This window comes from Lepidochelys olivacea (assembly GCF_965140295.1).
Source record: "Lepidochelys olivacea isolate rLepOli2 genome assembly, chromosome: 18".
Lineage (NCBI taxonomy): Eukaryota > Metazoa > Chordata > Testudines > Cheloniidae > Lepidochelys > Lepidochelys olivacea.
Window position 1 is genome coordinate 24,012,038 of NC_140428.1, and position 22,620 is coordinate 24,034,657.

The 22,620-nt window shown below is 46.4% G+C and overlaps 1 protein-coding gene across 6 annotated transcripts in view; it reads left to right on the forward strand.

Annotated features, from left to right (window-relative positions):
* The window catches only part of MIB2 (MIB E3 ubiquitin protein ligase 2), a 110,314-nt gene that overhangs the window by 53,409 nt on the left and 34,285 nt on the right, over nucleotides 1-22,620 (forward strand). For 5 of the 6 annotated variants that reach the window (XR_014714464.1, XM_084651812.1, XM_084651815.1 and 2 more), the window contains exons 4-6: nucleotides 8,488-8,594; nucleotides 17,219-17,413; nucleotides 18,693-18,835. Coding sequence is in view for 5 of the 6 variants with exons in the window: in XM_084651812.1 (XP_084507938.1) it covers nucleotides 8,488-8,594; nucleotides 17,219-17,413; nucleotides 18,693-18,835 (445 nt within the window). In the remaining variant the exon portion in view is untranslated. The remainder of the gene's footprint in view (nucleotides 1-8,487; nucleotides 8,595-17,218; nucleotides 17,414-18,692; nucleotides 18,836-22,620) is intronic. The other variant, XM_084651816.1, reaches the window with a different exon arrangement.

The window sequence follows — 22,620 nt, forward strand, 5'->3', positions numbered from 1 at the left end:
AAATTCTTTGGTTGAGGCCAATGCAGACACTGAAAGAAGATACTAGGTGAGATTGGCAGGTCCAAAGTTTAATGCACGTTTTTAGAAATTCTCTGCAGGTTTTTACTTAGCACACATTTAGTACAGCATTGGCACATGGGCACATATATTTTGTGGTTGCCATTTAGGGGCCTCAGTTAGAAAACTTGCCCTAGGGTGGCTTCATGAACTTTTTGTAACCTCTAAAACCAAAGCATCTGCCCTTGTCTGGGTATGGGGAGGAGGCATGTATGCTGCATCTCCGTAAGGAAGTGGCGGATTAACTCACTGAAATTCTTGGTAGGATCATCCCCAAAATAGGTTTGCGTGAGTCCTGATCCCTTAGTCACCAGTGTCATCCATCTAAGCCTTGTATTTGGCCGGAGAGCAGCTGTCTGTGCTGCTTACACCTGTTAGAATTTCTTTTATCCCCAGCTGGGAGTGGCCCAATTTAATGCTTTCCTGTGAGAGTAAAGTGAATCCAGAACTGGTTGTGTAGTTGTCTGCTGATATCCAGATCACTCAGAGCTTTACCTAAAGGATTCTTGTTCTTCAGGGTCTTTTTTCCACACTGACTTTGTTTGTCAGAAGCAAATTTTATCACCTTTTAGATCATTAAGTAGCCTCAGAGGAAGTATGGTCTTGCATTTGAGGTGTTGTAGTGACTCACGATCTGGGTACGGTTCCCAACTGCAACAGAGACCGCATGGTCTAGCGGATGGGATGTTACTGGGAGCCCAGGTGTTGGTTCTGTCCCGATATGCTGTGGCCACACCTCGGCTGTGGCACTTACCTCCTCTGGGCCTCTGGTGGTTGTTTTGTAGTTTACAGGCTCTTTGCGGCAGGTCCATCTGTCACTAGGCCTATGTACAGAGCCGGAGCAATGGACCCTCAGTTGAGGTCTCCGGTTGCCACTGTAATGCAACAGCACCTGTCTGAGCCTGGGTGAATCATAATAGTCTTGTGCCTCAGTTCCCCATCTGTAAAGTGCACAGTGTTACTTCCCTAGCTTTCAGGGGTGTTCAGGGTAAATCTGTTAATGTCAGTGTGGCACACGGATGGGGAGAGCCATAATAATTCCTAGACAGAAGATGAGCTTAGTCTGAGTACCCTCAGCACTTCGGTTCTCAGCATATTGGTTGCAGAAGAATAGCTTCGTTTATGTACAGTGATATGCTCCTAATGCTGTCAGGGGGACCTTATAGAAATCTAATACTGCTGGAATTTCCAGGGCAGAAATGGGCCCAGCTGCAAATGGCTGTCTTAATTAAAATGGTTATTAAAGGCAATATTGAAATGATTAAATTTATCCCCAGGGTATTTTTGCAATATGCTCGTAACCTTGCTTGCTGTCCGGTATTTGGAGCAAAGCACCTCAAATTAGATTACAAATCAAGATGTATTGGTTCAGGACATCTGGCCCCTGCATCGTTGTTCTATATGGCTGGTCAGCAGCCTGCTCTAAAGGCAGCTTAGTTGCAGGCAAAGTCACCCCTTATGTGAGGCCAGGAGAACGGGGCGGTTAGAGTGGGTGACCTCCAAAAGTTTGAACAGAACTAAATCTTCATCCTCTTCTCCAAAAGGGAAGTGTCAGTATTATTAGTATTACGGTAGCAGATCCTAGCTGAGATTGCGGCCCTGTTGTGCTAGGCCCTGTGCAAGTATACAGTAAGAAATAGGCCCTGCCCCAAAGAGCTCCCAGCCTACCTAGGGGGTGGAGAAAAAGGAAGGTGTATTACTCCTGAGATGAGGCGCTGAGGCACACAGGGATGGAGTGACTTGCCCAAGGTCACCCAGGAAGTCTGTGGCAGAGCTGGGAATTGAGTCCCAGTCCAGTGCCTTCTCACCAAAATCATCCATCCCTCTCACTCTCTGCCTTATGTGGGTGTTGGTAAGCGGATAAGTGATTGTGCAAAATATTGATCCCAGAATGGAAGGGGGAAATCGAACCTCTAGATCTTCGGGGCCAAGATTCGGGGTCTGACTGTTTTCCATGTGCTGAGTACTTGGACTTCGTTGGGAGTTGAAGATGCTCAGCACCTTACCAGACTGACCCCTCTGTGGGGGATGAGTACTGGAGGAGACCGTGATAAATCGAACTTTTAATGTCCATATTTCAAATATTGATTTGTAAGAGTGACCCATTCCTGCAAAGGGATACAATGATTGGGGTGTCTGTCAGCTTCATACGTCACTTCTTGATGCCTGTGCCTCCCTCCCAGTGCTTTGTCTTCAGTGCTAAAAATGTACATTTTTTACCTCAGGGTAGCTAACGTGCATAAGCTTATCCTGAGGTTAAAAAGCCACTGAAGGCAAGACATGCTAGTTTTAGCATGAGATAAACAGCTTTATACCCCCTCCAGGGAGTGACTTTGGCGAGTTCACATCATAGTAAAACTAAAATGCCAGGTTTTCAGAGTTATTTTTACCTCAGGATAGGTTAGTTATTCTGAGGTAAAAAATGCACCTTTTTTGTCAGTAAAGACAAGGTCAGCGTCTCCTGTATGGGAATTAGCTGTGCAACCGGTTTTCTCATGCTGCCTATCGGCCCCACTCTCATCTCGCCTCCTTTGGGCTTCAAACAAGCCCATTTGAGTCCTAAATGTAAGTGAAAAAGCAAAAAGCTGTTCTCCTCCATCCCTCCTGAGAGACAGGGTCACTTTCCTTTCACTGTTCTCTGCTGTTTGCTGGGAGGGTGAGGTCTTTTTTGTTCTGCCCATTAATCATCACTAAAATTCATGAGCGACATGCTGGGCATAGTGTTGTCAATCGCAGGGAGAGGACCTGACTCGATCCTACAGAGCTTTGTAAAGAAAGGGCAGCAGAGGGTGAAACTGAACCATACTGGATCTTTGGCTGGGGCATAATGTCTCCAGCAGCGATGTTGGCAAGCTCTGGGCTGCCCTGACCTGTTAATGTTCTGATAGACTTTGCAGTCCCCTTTTCCTTAGAGCATCTTGGTAACTGACCTGAAGATAAAAGTTCAAGCAGGAAATTCACACACTGTCAAAACTAGTTCATTTATACAGAGAAGGAGTAGCTGTGTAATTTATGTGCAATGCCACATCAGTCAATCTTATCTTTTCTCGAATAGGTCACTTGAAATCTAACATTTGGTGACTTTCCGTTTGCTCATGTTGGGAGTGTTTGTTATAAAATAAACATTCTGCTGTCTGTGTTCTCCATGAATAAATGTTAATGTCCTTTCCTTTTACATTGTTTTCAATCACTTTGAATGGGAACATATGAACGTGCACATTGCCAGATGGCTTCAGATCCAGGCCAGCTAGTCCAGTGTCCTATCTCTGACAGTGGCCAACTGCAGAGGCTTCAGAGGAAGGTGCAAGAAACCCTGCAGTGGACAGATATGAAATAATCTGCCCCCCAGGTAGTCCTCCTTTTAATCTTTAGTAGTTAGATTGTGTTAAACCCTGAAGCATGGGATTTTGTATCCTTTCCAAAATTCTGAGTATCTTGTTATTCATATAAATGTCAAAACCTTTTCCTGAATGTTGCTAAGTTATTGGTCTTAATGATATCCTGTGGCAAGGAGTTCCACAGTCTCGTGTTTGATGTGAAAAAGTATTTCTGTTTACATCAGTTTTCAATTTATCACCTTTTTAAATTTTGTTGAATGTCCTATTGTTTTTGTTTTAGAGACAGAAGTTCCTGGTCTACCCTGTCTAAACCATACATTACTCTTATCATGTCCTCTCATTTATCTCCTTTCTAAGATAAACAGTCTCAATCTCTTTTCATGGAAGGTGTTCCAGGTCCTTAATAATTCTCATTTTCCTTCTCAGAACCCCTTCTAATTCTGCAATACCCTTTTTGAGATGGGGTGACCAGAACTGCGCACAGTAGATGAGGCTGCTTTATAGAATAGCATTATGCTATATGTATAGATTATGGACACACGTTTTTAAAGATTAGGTTTCCCAACATTTAACTCCTAAATCTGTATTTAGGCACCTAAATAAAGGTGGCCTCATTTTCAAAGGTGTTGAATACCTGTAGCTCCTTGAAGTCAGCGAAAGATCAAAGTTGCTGAGCAAATGTGTCTTTCACTGTATTCAAGGAGCTACAGGTGTTCAGCACCTTTGAAAATCTGGCCACTTTTATTTAGGTGTCTAAATCTGGATTTAGGAGCTTAACTTTGGGAAACCCAGCTTTGAAAATATTGCCCCATAATCTTTTGTAACCTGAACTTTGACCTTCAGTTTAAAAAAAAAAAAAAAGTAGGAAGGAAGGAAAGGATCTGACTAATAGTTCATAAGATGGAGTTCACCATACTACAATTGCAGAAAAGTTATGAGTGCCATGAAAGCTTAATTTAGGATTTTTGATTTCACTGCTCGTTTTGATTGTCAAGCCTCAAAAGTTATAAATCTAGATCCTCAGCTGGCCTAAATGGTCGTCATAGCTCTATGAGTGGAGCTATGACCATGTGAACCAGCTGAGGATCCAGCCCATCTACTGGAGAACCACTTTATATGTCTCCTTATTTTCTCAGTCCTATCTTAGTTCTTGCTCAAATGACAAAAAATTAAAATGGTTTTAAAGTTATTTAATTAAATAGGTGGATTTAGCAGTTGAGCTGAGGGGTTTTTTTATGTGCCTGTGATACAGCAAGACTTGTAATCCTGCTCTGAAAGAGACTTCCTTCAAAACTCATTCAGTTTACAAGCTCCAGAACTATTGTTCTTGTCTAGATCTGAGCCATATGGTTTGTAGGATGCAAGAGTTAAGAGACCACATTTTTCTGAACAAAAAGACAATCAATTTTTCACCACTCCCCCCCCCCCCACACCCCCCAGCTTTTGATCCTGCATCACAAAGTTGAAGAAAAAAAAATCTGCTCGGTTGAGGTCTGAATTCAGTCAAGTAAATAGTGGCCTTGTGACTGATTAGTTAACTGGAGAAATTGAGAGCAATTCATCAAGGGGAGAGGAGGGTTAAACGTTTGTTTCAAGACTGAAGCAGCTGAGGATCCTACCTCCCATAGTCCAACTGTTTGACTTAAATGATAATTTTAAAGTTTCTCCATGGTTCCCAATACAATTCTGTGTTTCCTTTTTTTGAAGACCCACCTCCTACCAGGAAAGGAGGTTTTGTTTTCGTTTTTGCTTGACCCTCAAATGGTTGCTTAAGAGAAGTAACTCTAACTTCGGGAAACCCTAAGTTGCATAAATAGAGCAGAGGGAGAAATTAAAGAAACCCGTAAAGAGAGACAGCATAATACATCTTTCTTTCCTTATGGTTGTTCTCCACTTGCTCGTTGTGTCTCCAAATGGTTTGAGCAGTGTGTCTCTGCTGTCTCCTTGCAAATTGCACTTTGGAGTCAAATGAATCTTTAATTGCTAGCACTGAGATCAGCACAGTGATAGTTTAGGATGTGTGAGAGACCATATTTAATTTAAAAATAGACTTGAGCAGGCAAAATGTGACGGTGGGATTTGTATTTATACATAAGACTAACTGAAGACAGTCTCGGGTCTTAAAAACCAAACCTGCTGAGTTTGTCAGCTCTTCTTTTCCTCTTTGTTGGTTAACAGCCTACAAATCCCATTGGAAATGACAGTAGCACATTCAATAGTTACAGATGCAAAATCCCTGTTATAATGTGATCAAACTTCAAGGGAAATCATAGTGAGAAACTCCATGCATGGAGTGAGCTATCTTGCTGTTGGAACAAAACCGTCATCTTGCCTGGATCTAGCTTTCAAGAAGAAAGGACAATTTACTGTTCATTTCTGTATTACAGTAATAGCCAGAATCTGAATTCAGAACCCCATTGTGCGAAGTGATGTACAGACAGACAATCCCTGCACTGAAGAGTTTACAGTCTAAATAAACAAGACAGACAAAGGGTGGGAGAAGGAAATCTCCTCCTCCTCCTCCCAATTTCACAAATGGGGAGAGTGACACAGGGGTGAAGTGACTTGCCCAAGTCACACATGGAGTCTGTAGCAGAGCCCAGGTCTCCCACATTGCAGCCGAGTGTCAGAACCATAACCCACTCTGTCCTCCCTCATTCTCGTTTTAAAGCTACAGATGTTGTGTAATAAACACAACTTTTATCAAATACTCTGTGTGCATGACTGATTATAAGGTGCTTCAATGAGAGTAGAAAAGCATTCCACATAATACAGTAGAACAACAGCGCAATGCTACGTTGCATTTTAGCCATGTAGTGCACAGATAAACACTAGCTTTGAGGGCAAATATTAGGTGTATCTTTCAAGGCATGGATATAATATGATGCGATAAAATGATCATTGCTTGGTGTTTCTAATTAGCTGAGCTGTGGGACGCTGCTTCCTGATTATGCTCTGTGATATGAAGCTGATAGCTGTCAGGTTTGCCGTGGCCTTGATGGTATAAAAAAATGTTTGTATCTTCCCTCCATCAAGTTACACTCTAGATAATGAAAAGCCCGCAATTAGCAGGATGTGTGTGCAAATATGTCTTTTTATAAACACATTAGGATGCTCAGCACATGATGGAAGATCCATCAGCAAGCTAAAGAAGACACAAGATTTAGGATTTCGGTGAGTTGATAAACACCATTTCCAAGAATCAGCGTAAGGAGTTTATCTTCCTGAGTCCCAGTCTCCTGACTCTAGGGGTATTAGAGGAGGAATAAATAAAGCATTCAGAATTCAGTGCAGTTTCACTATTGTTTTCCTAACCTCCGAGCTGCACCCAGTCACTGTGCAGATATGGATTGCACTACTTTTGTACAAACCAAGAAAAAAGGACCGTTGTCCGTAGACTGAGTAGAACAAACCGATTCTTAAGAACTTGAGCTGCTGAGGATTTTTGTGGAATAGAAGTCTTCTGTAGGGGGAGCAGAGACGGAAGCAGCAAACTCTGGAAGGGCGGAGAAACGGCCTAAACGTTATGGGAATTGGAAGCTGTTTTAACAGGACATCAGAACCCATATTTACCATCATGTAGGTATCGCTTTTAAACCTGGGCTTTCTGTGTTTGACTTGCTGGATTTCTTGGAAAGCTGTGTTTAGCCATTTAATTTCTCAGTGGAGGGAGCAACTGAGTTGCTTTCTTGTTACTAGGTACTTTCTAGAGTTGTGCCCTGTATAGAAGACTTTGGGAGCAGTGGGTGCCTGAGGGGCTACTCAAAGTTCTGTGCCCTTGTGTGATGGAGTGGTGGTGTCAGGTTTGTGGGAGGAGCAATTACATCACCCTCAACCCCCACCCCCCTCCCCCTCTTCTTTCATTGATCTGTTTTGAAGGATTCTGCTCAGTGTTTGAGCACGGTAGTTTGGATTGCTGAGTTCTGGTGTTCCGCTTTTGAAACATGAGTAACCTCGCATGCATTGTACTGAGACTAATATACCCTCATAATATGGTGCAAGACCATTTAATAATGCTCTGAGCATTAGATCTTCCATAGCATTCTGTGAACAGTTAATCAATGAGATTACTTCGGGCCAGATTCTTCGTCTGTTTTACCATGAATAGCACCGTATTCTATAGGTAGTTTGTAGAGTCCTCCTAGAGTAAGGTATTACTAGACATGAGTTAAAAGTATCCAAGTCTGACCCATTAATAAGCTTGTTTCCCTGCTGTGATCTCAGGTTTGCAAATCTCATGAAATCATTTTTACCCAAACTTTCTAAAAACTCTGGTTTCCCCACACAGCAACCTCAAGAATACTGAGCATATTGAAAAAGGGGGACGCTACCTTTTTAGTCCTTGGTCCTGGATGTGCTGAGTGGTGTGTGAAACTGCATTAAAACTTTAGATCAACATGAATTCCCCTTTCTCAGTCATCAGAGGGTGTTCTAAAGTCCAGAGCTATGTGAAATAGACCATCTTGAGTGTCTGCTGTTGCCAGCCTCCCTGTCCTTTCCCTCAATGTCAATCCTCCACAACCCTTTCCTTCCTTGTCTTACTCCTCTTCTGTTAACTCATCCCCACCTTGTTCTATGTGCTCTTGGCTCTTATGCTGCAGTCTGATCAGTGTGGGCAGACCTGTGCACTAATATAGTCTGTCTGCCTATCATTCGTACTTCTGTTGTCCACTTTACCACAGTGTGCACCCAGGAATCTGAATGTATTTATCTTCACAATACTCCTGTTATCCCCATTTAACAGATGGGAAACTGAGGCATGGAGAGGCTAAGTGACGTGCCCAAGATCACAGTCTATGGCAGAGTGTGGAATCAAACCCATCCTTCTGCAGTAATTTGAGCATTGCACAAGTCTAAGGGTCTTCCATAGAGATCAGCCTGCAGGATCAGGGCGTTTGCTTGTATGTTGTATCCTTTCTCCCAGCCCTTTGTCCATTTTGCCTATTTAGATTGTAAGCTCTCCAGAGCAGGGTTTGTGCCTCACTTTGTGGTTGTACAGAACCCAGAGCATTGGGGCCCGAGTCTTAACTGAGTCCTACCCCAATGCCAATAATAATAAATGGGTCTATCTTCTCTGGCTTTTGTCTTTCAGAGTCACAGTGGGTCCACGACAGAACTTGCCTCGTATCACGTTAAAAGGCACTTTCCAGGGGGCCAAAGTTGTCCGTGGCCCAGACTGGGAGTGGGGTAATCAGGATGGTAAGGATTGTAGTTCCACTCCCCCTCCCCTCCCCTACACACAACCCTCCTCCTTACAAAATCTTCTATAAAAATAGTAGATAGCAAGCTGCGAACCGCAAATGCACACTACAGCAGGGACCGTGCTGGAGCTATTCAGATGCTACTGGTTTTCTTTATTAATCGCTCTAATTTAGTATGTGTTTGCTTGTATTCATTCATTTCTGTGGCATCTCTCTCCTATCTGAGGCCTGGTCTACACTACAAACTTAGGTCAACCTTAAGTCGATCTAATAATGTATGTGTCTACTCTACCAAGTCCCTTTCACCCACCTATGTGAGCCTGTAAAGTTGACTTCTGTACTCCACCTCTGTGAGAGGCGTAGCGCTTGATTCGACACCCACAGGTCGACCTGGGGATAGTGTAGATGCGGCGTTGTGTAATTCAAATGAACTGGCCTCCAGGAGGTGTCCCACAGTGCTCCGCTGTGACCGCTCTGGAGAGCACTTTCAACTGTGTTGCATGTCAGCCAGGTACACAGGAAACAGCTGCTCACCTGTTAAAGCCCCGGGAACTTTTGAATTTTTATTTCCTGTTTGATCAGTGTGGAGATGGGAGAGCTCATCAGCACAGCTGATCTTGGAGACTCAAGGCCGCAAACGCTCTCCAGCATGGAGTATACAGGAGGTGCTGGATCTTACTGCTGTCGGTGCAGGCAGAGGCCCGATCCAGCAGAAGAAATGCTGACGTCTATGCCAAGATTGCACGGGGCATGTGGGAGAAGGGCTACACCAGGCACGTGCAGCAGTGCTGTGTGAAAATAAATGAGCTTCACCAAGTGTACCGGAAGACGAGGGATGCGAACAGTCTTTCTGGTTCTGCCCCACAGACATGCTACTTTTATGAGAAGCTGCTTGCGATTCTCTGCTGCGACCCCACTGCTACCCCAAAACGCTCCATGGATACCTCCCAGGAGCACCGGTAAACCTCTAACAACACCGAGGAGGACATGGTTGAGGAGGAAGAGGCGAATGTGAGGCAGGCAAGCGGAGGATACGTTCCCCCCAACAGCCAAGAATGGCCTTTTTTAAACCCTGGAGCCCATCCCTTCACGGGACCAGTTGGTGGCGGAGCACAATGCTGGGGAAGGCACCTCTGGTGAGTGTACATTTCCAATCAAACTGTAGGGGTTACATGCTGCTATTTATTTTTAATCTGAACGAAAAAGTAGGTGTAGTGGGCATTGGTGGCCACTCCAGCTATGCAGAGGGTGCTCTCCGAAAAAGACTGTTTGTGCACAGGGGTGGCCTGGGAATCCTCCATGGAGATCTCTAGGAAGCTTTCCTGGAGGTACTCTGCAATCCTTTGCAGAAGGTTTCTGGGAAGGGCTGCCTTATTTTGTTCTCCATGGTAGGACTCTTCCCTGCGCCACTCCAGAATTAACTCTGCTGGCATCATTGCAACACACAGCATTGCAGCATAAGGACCAGGTCTGTACCCAGTCGCTTGCAGCATCAGCCCCCTTGCTACCTCTGTTACCCGCAGGAGAGTGATATCACACAGGGTCACCTAGGGGAACCGGAAGTTTTCAATGCTAGCCCTTAAACTGCAAACAATTCAACAAGTAATCACCCTCCCATTAGGTGAACTCTGGGTGTCACAACCAGTTTTTCCCAAACGTGGGATAGTTGTGGTTGGAAGGGATAACCATGTATTGCAAGCAGCATTTGAAAAAAAGGGGCAGCGACTTCCTATTTGTCTCCCTTTCCCCCAACCTGGTGCCGCTTTTGTGTAAAAAAAAAAAAAAAAAAAAAAAAAAACTATTTGCGGGGCCTTTACACTGGTGCCTGTCCTCAAGCACCATCCAGGTTGCTAGGGGAAAGGGGGCTTTTCTCAAGTTCCAACCTGTGTTCCCAAGGGTGTCTTCACAAAAGCACAAGGCCTCTTGCCCATGCCTTGTGGCTGGAGCAGCAAACAGACTCTTGCAATAGCCAGCAGTTGTGATTACGTGGTGGCTTGCAGTGAAGTGTATTATTAAGTTATTCAGATGCTACTGGTTTTCTTTAATAGCTCTAATTTAGTACGTGTTTGCTTGTATTTTGTTATTTAAAAAAAAAAATTGACCTTGCACCAGAAACCATGTATGCACGGTCAGTGCTACCCTTGTTCTTCGCGTTCCTTGCAGCTGAAACCTTGTCCATTGGCACATCCTCCACATGGGGACAGAGACTTTCCCAGATTAGAAGGCAGAAAAAGAAGACTTGGGAGGACATGTTCAATGAGTTAATGCACGTCTCCGAGAGTGACAAGACGGAGCTTAGAGCATGGAGGATTACATGGTCTGAGAACCTGGACGTGGACAGGGAGGTCAAAAGAGCATTCAGGGAACAAGAGCATGCCACACAGGAAGAGATGCTGCAGATTATGAAGAAGCAGTCAGACATTTTGAGGCATCTGAGGTTCAAGAAAGGCAGCTGGATGCTATAGTCCCTCTGCAGTCAGTGCTGAACCTGCTGCCATCATCGCCAAGTTCTACATCCTCCTTCCCCAAACGTCCTATGAGGTGGGGGAGGGGAGAATTTCAGTATCCCTTGCACTCAACACCAGGGGAGGGTATAAGGACCAGAAGGCGCCCATTCTTGCACCTTTGATTGTTGTTGCAGTTCATCTGTAAGCAAGCTTTCCTTGTTTCTCCCATTGCTTATTTTATCTTACTTTTCTTTGCTGTGTCTGTGTTTCTGAGCATAATAAATCTTTTAACATATTGAGAAGAAAAAGCTCTTTATTCATTCAACACATGGTGGTTGGTGGGGTTGGAGTTTACAGGGGAGAAAATGCAATGGAGGGGACAGCTTGGTAAGGAACAACACAGATAAGTGTCACATTGCTCTGCTCTGGCTCATTGCTGAAACTAGTTTTCAAAGCCTCACGGAGATGCACAGCCCCTCGATTTGCTCTTCTTATTGCCCTGGTGTCTGGCTGACCAAAATTGGCTGCCAGGCAATCTGCCTCAACCCTCTACCCTGGCAGAAACTTTTCTCCCTTTTTTATTTCACAGATATTATGAAGCACACAGAAGGTAGCAGTAACAATGGGGATATTGCTTTCACTGAGGTCTAATCTAGTAAGCCAACAATGCCAGTAACCTTTTAAACAACCAAAGGCACATTCCACCACCATTCTTCACTTGCTCAGCCTATGGTTGAACTGGTCCTTAGTGCTGTCCAGGCTGCTGGTGTACAGCTTCATGAGCCATGGGAGCAAGGGGTAGGCTGGGTCTCCCAGGATCACAATTGATCTTTCAACATCACCGATGGTTATTTTGAAGTCTGGAAAGAAAGTCCCTGCTTGCAGCTTTCTGAATAGACCTGTGTTCCTAAAGATGTACATATCATGCCCCTTTCCTGACCATCCCACGTTGATGTCGGGGAAACAGCCCCTGTGATCCACCAGCACTTGCAACACCATTGAGAGGTACCCCTTTCAATTTATGTACTCTTTGGCAAGGTGGTCTGGTGCCAAGATAGGGCTATGCGTTCTGTCTATCGCCCCACCACAGTTAGGGAACTCCATTGCGGCAAAACCATCCACTATGTCCTACATGTTGCCCAGAGTCACTACCCTTCTTAGCAGAAGTCTGTTAATCACTCTGTAAACTTGGATCACAACAGATCCCACGGTAGGCTTACCCACTCCCAATTGATGCCCCACTGACCGGTAGCAGTCTGGTGTTGCAAGCTTCCACAGAGCTATCACCACTCGCTTCTCTATTGTCAGAGCAGCTCTCATTTTAGTATTGCTGGGCTTCAGGGCTGGAGAAAGTTCTTGGCACAGTTCTTGGAAAGGGGCCTTAAACATTAGCAAGTTCTGCAGCCACTGCTCATGGTCTCATAGCCGCATAACAATGCGGTCTCACCAGTAAGTGCTTGTTTCCCGGGCCCGGAAAAGGTGCTCAACCGTCTCAAGATACGTGACTGTCACCAGCGACTGCGAATTGTTCCACTCTGTCTTCCAGCAAGGGTGTTTACGTGGCATCACTTTGTTCCATGCAGCGGCTCCTGTATCGGCTGTGAGATAATACTGTGCCCATTTTACAGAAGAGGAACGCTGTGGTACCCTAGCACAGTTGTATCAAGCTGCAAATTTACGCTTCACAGAATGTAAAGAGACACTCTGCCCCAAGGAGCTTACCGTCTCAGTGGAAGTTACCATTTCTCCCTGACAATAGTCAGGTTCTCTGTTAACAATGGTCAGTGGTGAATAGCTTCTGCCGCCTTATTGAATTGTAACTGCAGAGTTGAAAACAGGAGAGTGAGGCAAGAGAACACGTCTGTGCTGTCTCTGGTCCTGCCCTAAGTATAATCATGATCTCTTATGGGTCTGCTCTGAAGTCCGATGTCAATCCTTCCATTGATGTCCGTGGGGTTTCATCGGCGCACGATGTGCAGTAGTTAAAGAATCGTTCCTGCACATCCATGTTCCAAAGCCCGAGTATTTACAGCTTGTTTCCCCAGCATGAGTTAGCTATAAAACTTCCTGGTTGAGAATAACTTTTTTTGGGTGGGGACCAGATCTGGGCCAGATTCTCAGTTGGTGTAACTCAGCATCACCTCATATGACTTGAATGGAGTTGCATACATTTCTATCAGCTGAGCTTCTGGCCCTCAGGTTTTAGTTTCCTAGAACCACACCAATTATATATTTTGCTGTTCAGGGCAGGTTAAAAGTGCAAATAAAGGTAATAAATCCTGTAAACACTGTCAGAGGACACTAGTGAGCTGGGCTAACTAATCTCACAGCCCCATGTGTCTTATTAGGGCATTAGCAGCCAAGTGTGAAATTTTCTACTGTTTAACAATCTCACTTTTAATTTTGCTTTGTGGCTTCCATCCCGCCCCCTGCTGCCTGAAACCCTCTAAAGGAAATTAGCATGGACTGCCACAGAATTTGCTGATTAACCAAATGCCCCTCTCATGCTGGACTGAGCTCCTCCAACCTGGTCTGGGCTCTGGCAGCTGTGTTGGCTCTTTAGCCCTTTTATTGATGATATTTCTTTCTACCTCGATCTGAGCCCAAATGTCCCTGAAATGAAATGTGGATAACTGCCACCTCCCTGTTTTATAGTGAAGGATCTGAAAACAGATGGAATAGGGGAAGGAAGGATGGTGACTTTTATCTAGATCCCTACTGACATGAAGAAATGCTGAATGCTGTTTGTCACTTGTAGCTGCATTCACACTGCTCAGGGTCCAGGGCACCTGCTGGGTTTTGTGTGTCTGTAAGTGCCAAGCACACCTGTGGTGCTGTATTCGTGAACAACAAACAGTACGATTGGGGAGCCCTCACCCCACCCCAGCTTGTTGACCCCACGGCAGAGGGGAGGCTTTTACCTTTACCAGCCTTTCGCTCTCCTGTTGATGGTTGTCTTGGTCCAACTGTGGAACTTGCATATTTTTGCTCCCAGTCTCCCTGCCTTCACCTCTCCCACAACTATTTTAACAAGGCTTCATGCCCCACCATCCTCTTGGGCCCATGTCTCTTCCCCTCTAAGCACAATAGAAGTTATGTGGGGAGGTTGAGTCTCTCTCTTGCTCTTCTTGTTCGCTCAATAACGAGCTCTAAGCTACCCCAATGGTGAAGCAAACGTTCCTGTTTCACTTGCCCAGCGAACAGCTGGCTTTTTATGTAAATCTTTAAAGCAGGAAGGATCCCACTGCCTGGGCAGAATTCTCCTTCACTGCCCCTTGGAGAGATTTAGTCTTCCCCTCCTCCTTTTCCTCTGTCCTTGCTCCTCAGAGAGCCGAATCCAGCATGCCCAGAAGGAGAGAGCATTCATGCAGATCTCCTGGAAGGTGAACGCACTTAGCATGGACTCCTCACCTCCATGCTCGTCAATAGTGGTCTGCCACTGCCACGCTGTGAAGTCCTGTGTATTTCCTATGGGGCTGCTGCTGATCTAGAGTGGTCACCTTATTGACATTTGTTGTATTGCTGTGGGGCTAAGAGACTCCGAGTGAGCTCAAGGACTGTCCTTGTACCAAGGAGCCTAGTCTAACTAGGCCAGACAGACTGGGAGGGGAAGGAAAGTATTGCCTTCCCTATTGTACTGAGGCACGGAGACATGAGGGGACTTGCCCAAGTTCACACAGGGAGTCTGTGGCAGAGCTGGGCATTAACCCCCGAGTTTTAATCAAGTGCTGCGTCCACTTGTTCAATGAGGCCTTTATCCTTAGCCTGCCACTAGTGTGTTTAATTGCCTCTCGTGTGCGTCACTGGCAGCCCAGAATGCTATCCTCCTCCGCTGGGTTAGTGCAAACAGCTTGCTCTGCAAGGCGCTGGCCCTGCTCAGCAGAGGGGAATGTGGATTGGATGCCTTGTCCCTTCTGGGCTGACCTTTTGTACTGACTGGAAGAGTCTTTCGGCAGATGAAGATTGTGACTAGCTGCCTTCTAGCTAGGGGCCTTCTCGTAATCTTAAAGGCTCTTCCAGGCTTAACTGTGAAGGTTGCATCCTGCAGACACAGTCGGCAACCGATTATGAATTGCAACTACTGAATACGGACTGCCTGGCTGGTTATCCAGCTCACTGCCTAGGAACGGGTGTAGGTGTGAATCACATGCTGAGCTGTTTGTGTCTGCTATTCCTGGGGGAAGATTTTTCAGAGGCAATGTGGGGGAGTTGGGTAGTCCATTCCCATTGTAAGTTGGCAGGAACTGGGAGTCAAATTCTTATTTCTGTCTCGAAAATCTCCCTCTTAATCCGTGATGGAGTGGACTGGGAACGTCTCCTGGGCCAACTGGTCCTCTTTTACATTGCACAGTTGGCTCTTGTTATGGGTGTGTCATAAATGCAGAAGGCAGCACTGCTCATCTGAGGATTTCCGAGAGCCTTGCAAACAATCAGAGCCTCAGAATCGACACTGTGAGTTAGGAAAGTGTTACTGCGCCCATTTTAGAACGTGGTAAACTAGGGCAGGAGATTTGCTCCAGGTCATACAGTGAGGCAGTGGCAGATCTGAGAACAGAACCCATGAGTCGACTCCTTATCCCTTGATAGCCCACACTGCCTTTGAGAGAGAATGTTTCCTGTAAGCAGAGCCACAATGCTCGCCTGATCTGGGGAAGCTTGTTCATACCCTTCAGTCTCCATACCTACAGGGAAGAGGACGGTGAAACAAAGCTTGTCATTTTTGGCTTATCTCACGAATGATAGAGAGCAAGAGAACTAGGTAGGAGCTGAGAGAACAGCCATGTTTCTGCCTGGCCACACTGTGTCGCCTTCGCACCATGCACTGTCTGTCTGGACAGTATTTCTACGGGCCAAGGGAAGTGGCTTTTTAAAGGATCCTCTTGCAGAGTGTGGCTTTTGCCCATCCATGCTTGCGAGCGGAAGGGTTGTCCAGCATTCATAGAGCCTTATGTAATGATTCTCTCTGAGCCAGCAGAGACTGGGGTCTGTAATAGCTCAGTTTCCCCAGTTAAAAATAACTGTGCACTCATACAGTGCCCTTTGCAGCATGAAATGAGGTTGCAAAGCTCAAGATGGAAAAACATAAAGGGGCCAGAATAATTGCAAAGTCTCCTGATTTTTCCCTCTTCCTCTCCCCCGAGAAGGGATAGGTGGTTGGGGGGGCTCTGTGCTGTATGGAGTCGGCATGCTGCCTGCCAGCAAAGCGCGCATTTGCATTGGTTTTGTGGAGTCAGCCTGTGGTCTCCCAGAAAGGGCCCTGCAGAAATCCGACCCAAACGCTCACCTGCAGAAATTTCACTGCCACAGTCTCTCCCTCCTTCCCCATGCCCATCTGGTGGCTTTGTGCCCACTGTTCTGTGGTATTACTTTATTGGAGAGCTGACAAGTGTATTCATTTGCTTTGGCCTCTCTCTCTCACATACATATTTTATTTATTTAAACTTAAAATTCTACAGAGAACATACTTTTTATTTTTTTAAAGATGAGGATAAAAACCAAAACCCTAGTCACCTGGAATCATTTAAAAACATCCCCTGGTGCACTTTTTGCATAATTTAGAGGTCTTGGCCCCCATGTCCAGGCTAAATTCTAGTCTAGCTAATTACATTCTGCTAACATAAATCCCTCTACAGATTTGGAACTAAATACAAAACTCACTCTTTAGATGAGCTTTCATGCAATAGCCATCTTAGTCTCGTCACTTTATATAAATTTAAAAAACAACCCAATACTAACTTCCAGTCCATTCTTGCTAGGCTAGAACATGGTGATGGACATCTAAATGGTATTTCATTGTCCCTTCCTGACCTAAACTACTGAATAGGGAGAGATGTGGTCTGAATATGGGACTGGGAGTTAGAAATGTCTAATTATTGCTGTGAAATTGACTCCCTTTGTAGCCTTGAGCAGCTCATAGAAGCTCTTTTTTGCCTGTTTCCTTATCCATAAAATAGAGATTATATTAGCTATTGCCCTTCACAGGGAATCAGTTAATTAACATCTCTGGAGGACCATAGACATGCTAAGCATTATTAATCAGTGTTGCTCTGGTGTTACAAAGCTGTCTGTCATCCCATTTTCAGGCAATGAACACCTCAGTGGCAGGCCGATGTCTGTGTAGTAAGGCTCTGTGGGAGTGTAAGTTAGTTGGTTCTTATTTCTCTTTTTAAATCAGGTGGTGAAGGTAAAACCGGGAGAGTGGTGGATATTCGTGGCTGGGATGTGGAGACTGGCCGCAGCGTGGCCAGCGTCACGTGGTCTGACGGCACCACAAACGTTTACAGAGTCGGGCACAAGGGAAAGGTGGACCTGAAATGCATTGTGGAAGCATCTGGCGGCTTTTACTACAAAGAGCATCTCCCGAGACTAGGTACGTGGCATGTTGACTTTACAATACGGGACTGTCATAACACTTGGTCGTTGTCAAACATGCCTGAGCATCTATTACTAAAGCCCATCCTGATTTGGCAGAGAAGATTGAATAGCTAGATATATAAAGTTTCCATGTAATACATGCCATTTAAACAATAACAGGAGTCAAAAAACAGGTGTGTCAGGTAGCCTGGTCCTCCAGTGATATGAGAGTAGTTGGCTTTGGACATTTGGTTTGGATATCAAGTCCCATTGGTAGGAAAGGTACGTAGAGGCCAATTAGTTGGTTTTGTAAATGTAGGAAACTCTTTGGGGAGTGTCCATTAACTGAGCAGAGAGTTCAGCACAATGGGCGTCTTGCTAATCCAAGGCTTCTCATCCTTTCAAGCTGTAACGACGCAGCCAGTGCTCCTGTGTTCGGAGGGTCTGAGCTGCATACTCGTGCTGGACTGGCATGCTGCGGGGACTGTGGCTTGAGGGAGGTTTTGAGAATCCAGCACCGAATATCTGCCCTACCTGGGAAGATAGGAATGTAGCTGTGGTAATTGGTGATGTCTAGTTCAGCACCATGCCTCAGCCGATCTCAGCTTCTAAGGCTCTAGGGAAGTGAATGAGGGAATCAGCACAGAATCCTTTCTGAAGCCTCAAGGTTTTCCGTTAAGGCCCACTGAGGTATATTTAATCCAGGCGTTCAGGGCCCAATCCTGCTCCTCTTGAAGTCAATGGAAGGATTGCCACTGGCTTTGTTGGGGGTAGGATCAGGCCCACGCAGGCTGTTGTCCAAGCGTCAGGGAATGGAAGGGTTGGGCAGGAAGTACATCTGGGCAGAGAACACGAGTGAGACCCTCCATAAAGCAAGATCTGCACTTGCTTGTGGAGGAGCTAGTCTTCAGCAGCGAGCAGGTATTTGCCAAAGAGTAGGTGGGGGAGATGTTAATTGGTGGAAGCAGATGTAGGAGTTTGGTGTCACCAGGGGTCAGCTTTCAAATAGATTCCTTTGCATAAGGGACCAAAATGCCTTTGCAAGAGATGCCCCCTTCTTGACTTTAGTATTATCTAGTTAGGGCCAAATCCGGCTCACAGAAGTAATCCCATAGACTGCTCTCCCACAGTGTGTGTGTCCACGACTGCCTGAGGAAAGTGAGCAGGATTTTTGGCCTTAATGCTGTCCCATCTCCCATTTGGGGGATCGTTCATTGGTATGTTAGAAAGGAGCAACAAATACAGATGCTTTACTCTCTATGTGTGTGTGGGGGGGGTGTCTTTCTTCCGTTCAGGAAAGCCTGCTGAACTGCAGAGGAAAGAGAGCACAGAGAGGCATCCCTTCCAGCATGGAGACAAAGTGAAATGCCTGCTGGACATTGACATCTTACGAGAGATGCAAGAGGGGCATGGTGGCTGGAACCCTAAAATGGCTGAGGTACAGTTATTTCCGCTCACTGCTACCCTTAGAAAAATTACTGGTTACTTTGGCTAAGAAATTTCCAGAAACTCTGTGTGTATAACCTATTACCTTCTGTTCTAAATACATAGCATAGTGCACTCGTATTCTTTAGCGCCAGAACACTGGAGTCAGATTATTATTTCTAGGTGCATATAAATCTGTAGTGCGAGATATTTGCCATACCTAGTCTTGCAGATTCTAAGAGCTTGATCCAAAGCCTGGAAGTCCATGCAAAAACTCCTGTTGATTTTCAGTGAGTATTGGGTCAGGTCCTTGAGGGTTGGACTCCATTCCCTTCTTGGCTCTGCTGTAATGTGCATTAGTGCTAACGGCAGTTACATGCAGTCCCCTACATGAAGAAGTATCCCTATATGTGACTAAGATTTCCCTGTCCATATGTTCCTGCTGGCACTTAGCTGGTTCTTTAAATTTTGTTTTGAAGCAGCAACCCATCTGCTGTCATCTGTTGTGTTCTAAAGAAGTTCAGACAGTAGATCCAGTGCTATAGATGAAAAGTAAATGTAAACAAGGCCTGTTAGGGTATGTCTACACTACGGAATAAGGTCGAATTTATAGAAGTTGGTTTTTTAGAAATCGGTTTTATATATTCGAGTGTGTGTCTCCCCAAATAAAATGCTCTAAGTGCATTAACTCGGCGGAGCGCTTCCACAGTACCGAGGCTAGAGTCGACTTCCGGAGCGTTGCACTGTGGGTAGCTATCCCACAGTTCCCGCAGTCTCCGCTGCCCATTGGAATTCTGGGTTGAGATCCCAATGCCTGATGGGGCTAAAACATTGTCGCGGGTGGTTCTGGGTACATATCATCAGGCCCCCGTTCCCTCCCTCCCTCCGTGAAAGCAAGGGCAGACAATCGTTTCGCGCCTTTTTTCCTGAGTTACCTGTGCAGACGCCATACCACGGCAAGCATGGAGCCCGCTCAGGTAACCGTCACCCTATGTCTCCTGGGTGCTGGCAGACGCGGTACGGCATTGCTACACAGTAGCAGCAACCCCTTGCCTTGTGGCAGCAGATGGTACAGTACGACTGGTAGCTGTCATCGTCATGTCCGAGGTGCTCCTGGCCACGTCGGCTGGGAGCGCCTGGGCAGACATGGGCGCAGGGACTAAATTTGGAGTGACTTGACCAGGTCATTCTCTTTAGTCCTGCAGTCAGTCCTATTGAACCGTCTTATGGTGAGCGGGCAGGCGATACGGACTGCTAGCAGTCGTACTGTACCATCTTCTGCCGAGCAGCCATGAGATGTGGATGGCATGCAGTCCTTCTGCACCGTCTGCTGCCAGCCAAAGATGTAAAAGATAGATGGAGTGGGTCAAAACAAGAAATAGACCAGATTTGTTTTGTACTCATTTGCTTCCCCCCCTCCCCTGTCTAGGGGACTCATTCTTCTAGGTCACACTGCAGTCACTCACAGAGAGGGTGCAGCGAGGTAAATCTAGCCATGTATCAATCAGAGGCCAGGCTAACCTTCTTGTTCCAATAAGAACGATAACTTAGGTGCACCATTTCTTATTGGAACCCTCCGTGAAGTCCTGCCTGAAATACTCCTAGATGTAAAGCCACCCCCTTTGTTGATTTTAGCTCCCTGAAGCCAACCTTGTAAGCCGTGTCCTCAGTCGCCCCTCCCGGCGTCAGAGCAACAGCAAACAATCGGGCATCTGAGAGTGCTGTCCAGAGCAGTCACAATGGAGCACTCTGATGGGGCTAAAACATTGTCGCGGGTGGTTCTGGGTACGTATCGTCAGGCCCCCGTTCCCTCCCTCCCTCCGTGAAAGCAAGGGCAGACAATCATTTTGTGCCTTTTTTCCTGAGTTACCTGTGCAGACGCCATACCACGGCAAGCATGGAGCCTGCTCAGGTAACCGTCACCCTATGTCTCCTGGGTGCTGGCAGACGCGGTACGGCTTTGCTGCACAGTAGCAGCAACCCATTGCCTTCTGGCAGCAGACGGTGCAATACGACTGGTAGTCGTCCTCGTCGTGTCCGAGGTGCTCCTGGCCACGTCGGCTGGGAGCGCCTGGGCAGACATGGGCGCAGGGACTAAATTTGGAGTGACTTGACCAGGTCATTCTCTTTAGTCCTGCAGTCAGTCCTATTGAACCATCTTATGGTGAGCGGGCAGGCGATACGGACTGCTAGCAGTCGTACTGTACCATCTTCTGCCAGGCAGGCAAGAGATGAGGATGGCTAGCAGTCGTACTGTACCATCTTCTGCCGAGCAGCCATGAGATGTGGATGGCATGCAGTCCTTCTGCACCGTCTGCTGCCAGCCAAAGATGTAAAAGATAGATGGAGTGGGTCAAAACAAGAAATAGACCAGATTTGTTTTGTACTCATTTGCCTCCTCCCCTGTCTAGGGGACTCATTTCTCTAGGTCACACTGCAGTCACTCACAGAGAAGGTGCAGCGAGGTAAATCTAGCCATGTATCAATCAGAGGCCAGGCTAACCTCCTTGTTCCAATAAGAACAATAACTTAGGTGCACCATTTCTTATTGGAACCCTCCGTGAAGTCCTGCCTGAAATACTCCTTGATGTACAGGCACCCCCTTTGTTGATTTTAGCTCCCTGAAGCCAACCCTGTAAGCCGTGTCGTCCATCGCCCCTCCCTCCGTCAGAGCAACGGCAGACAATCGTTCCGCGCCTTTTTTCTGTGCGGACGCCATACCAAGGCAAGCATGGAGGCCGCTCAGCTCACTTTGGCAATTAGGAGCACATTAAACACCACACGCATTATCCAGCAGTATATGCAGCACCAGAACCTGGCAAAGCGATACCGGGCGAGGAGGCGACGTCAGCGCGGTCACGTGAGTGATCAGGACATGGACACAGATTTCTCTGAAAGCATGGGCCCTGCCAATACATGTATCATGGTGCTAATGGGGCAGGTTCATGCTGTGGAACGCCGATTCTGGGCTCGGGAAACAAGCACAGACTGGTGGGACCGCATAGTGTTGCAGGTCTGGGACGATTCCCAGTGGCTGCGAAACTTTCGCATGCGTAAGGGCACTTTCATGGAACTTTGTGACTTGCTTTCCCCTACCCTGAGGCGCATGAATACCAAGATGAGAGCAGCCCTCACAGTTGAGAAGCGAGTGGCGATAGCCCTGTGGAAACTTGCAATGCCAGACAGCTACCGGTCAGTTGGGAATCAATTTGGAGTGGGCAAATCTACTGTGGGGGCTGCTGTGATGCAAGTAGCCCACGCAATCAAAGATCTGCTGATATCAAGGGTAGTGACCCTGGGAAATGTGCAGGTCATAGTGGATGGCTTTGCTGCAATGGGATTCCCTAACTGTGGTGGGGCTATAGACGGAACCCATATCCCTATCTTGGCACCGGAGCACCAAGCCGCCGAGTACATAAACCGCAAGGGGTACTTTTCGATAGTGCTGCAAGCTCTGGTGGATCACAAGGGACGTTTCACCAACATCAACGTGGGATGGCCGGGAAAGGTGCATGATGCTCGCATCTTCAGGAACTCTGGTCTGTTTCAAAAGCTGCAGGAAGGGACTTTCTTCCCAGACCAGAAAATAACTGTTGGGGATGTTGAAATGCCTATATGTATCCTTGGGGACCCAGCCTACCCCTTAATGCCATGGCTCATGAAGCCGTACACAGGCAGCCTGGACAGTAGTCAGGAGCTGTTCAACTACAGGCTGAGCAAGTGCAGAATGGTGGTAGAATGTGCATTTGGACGTTTAAAGGCACGCTGACGCAGTTTACTGACTCGCTTAGACCTCAG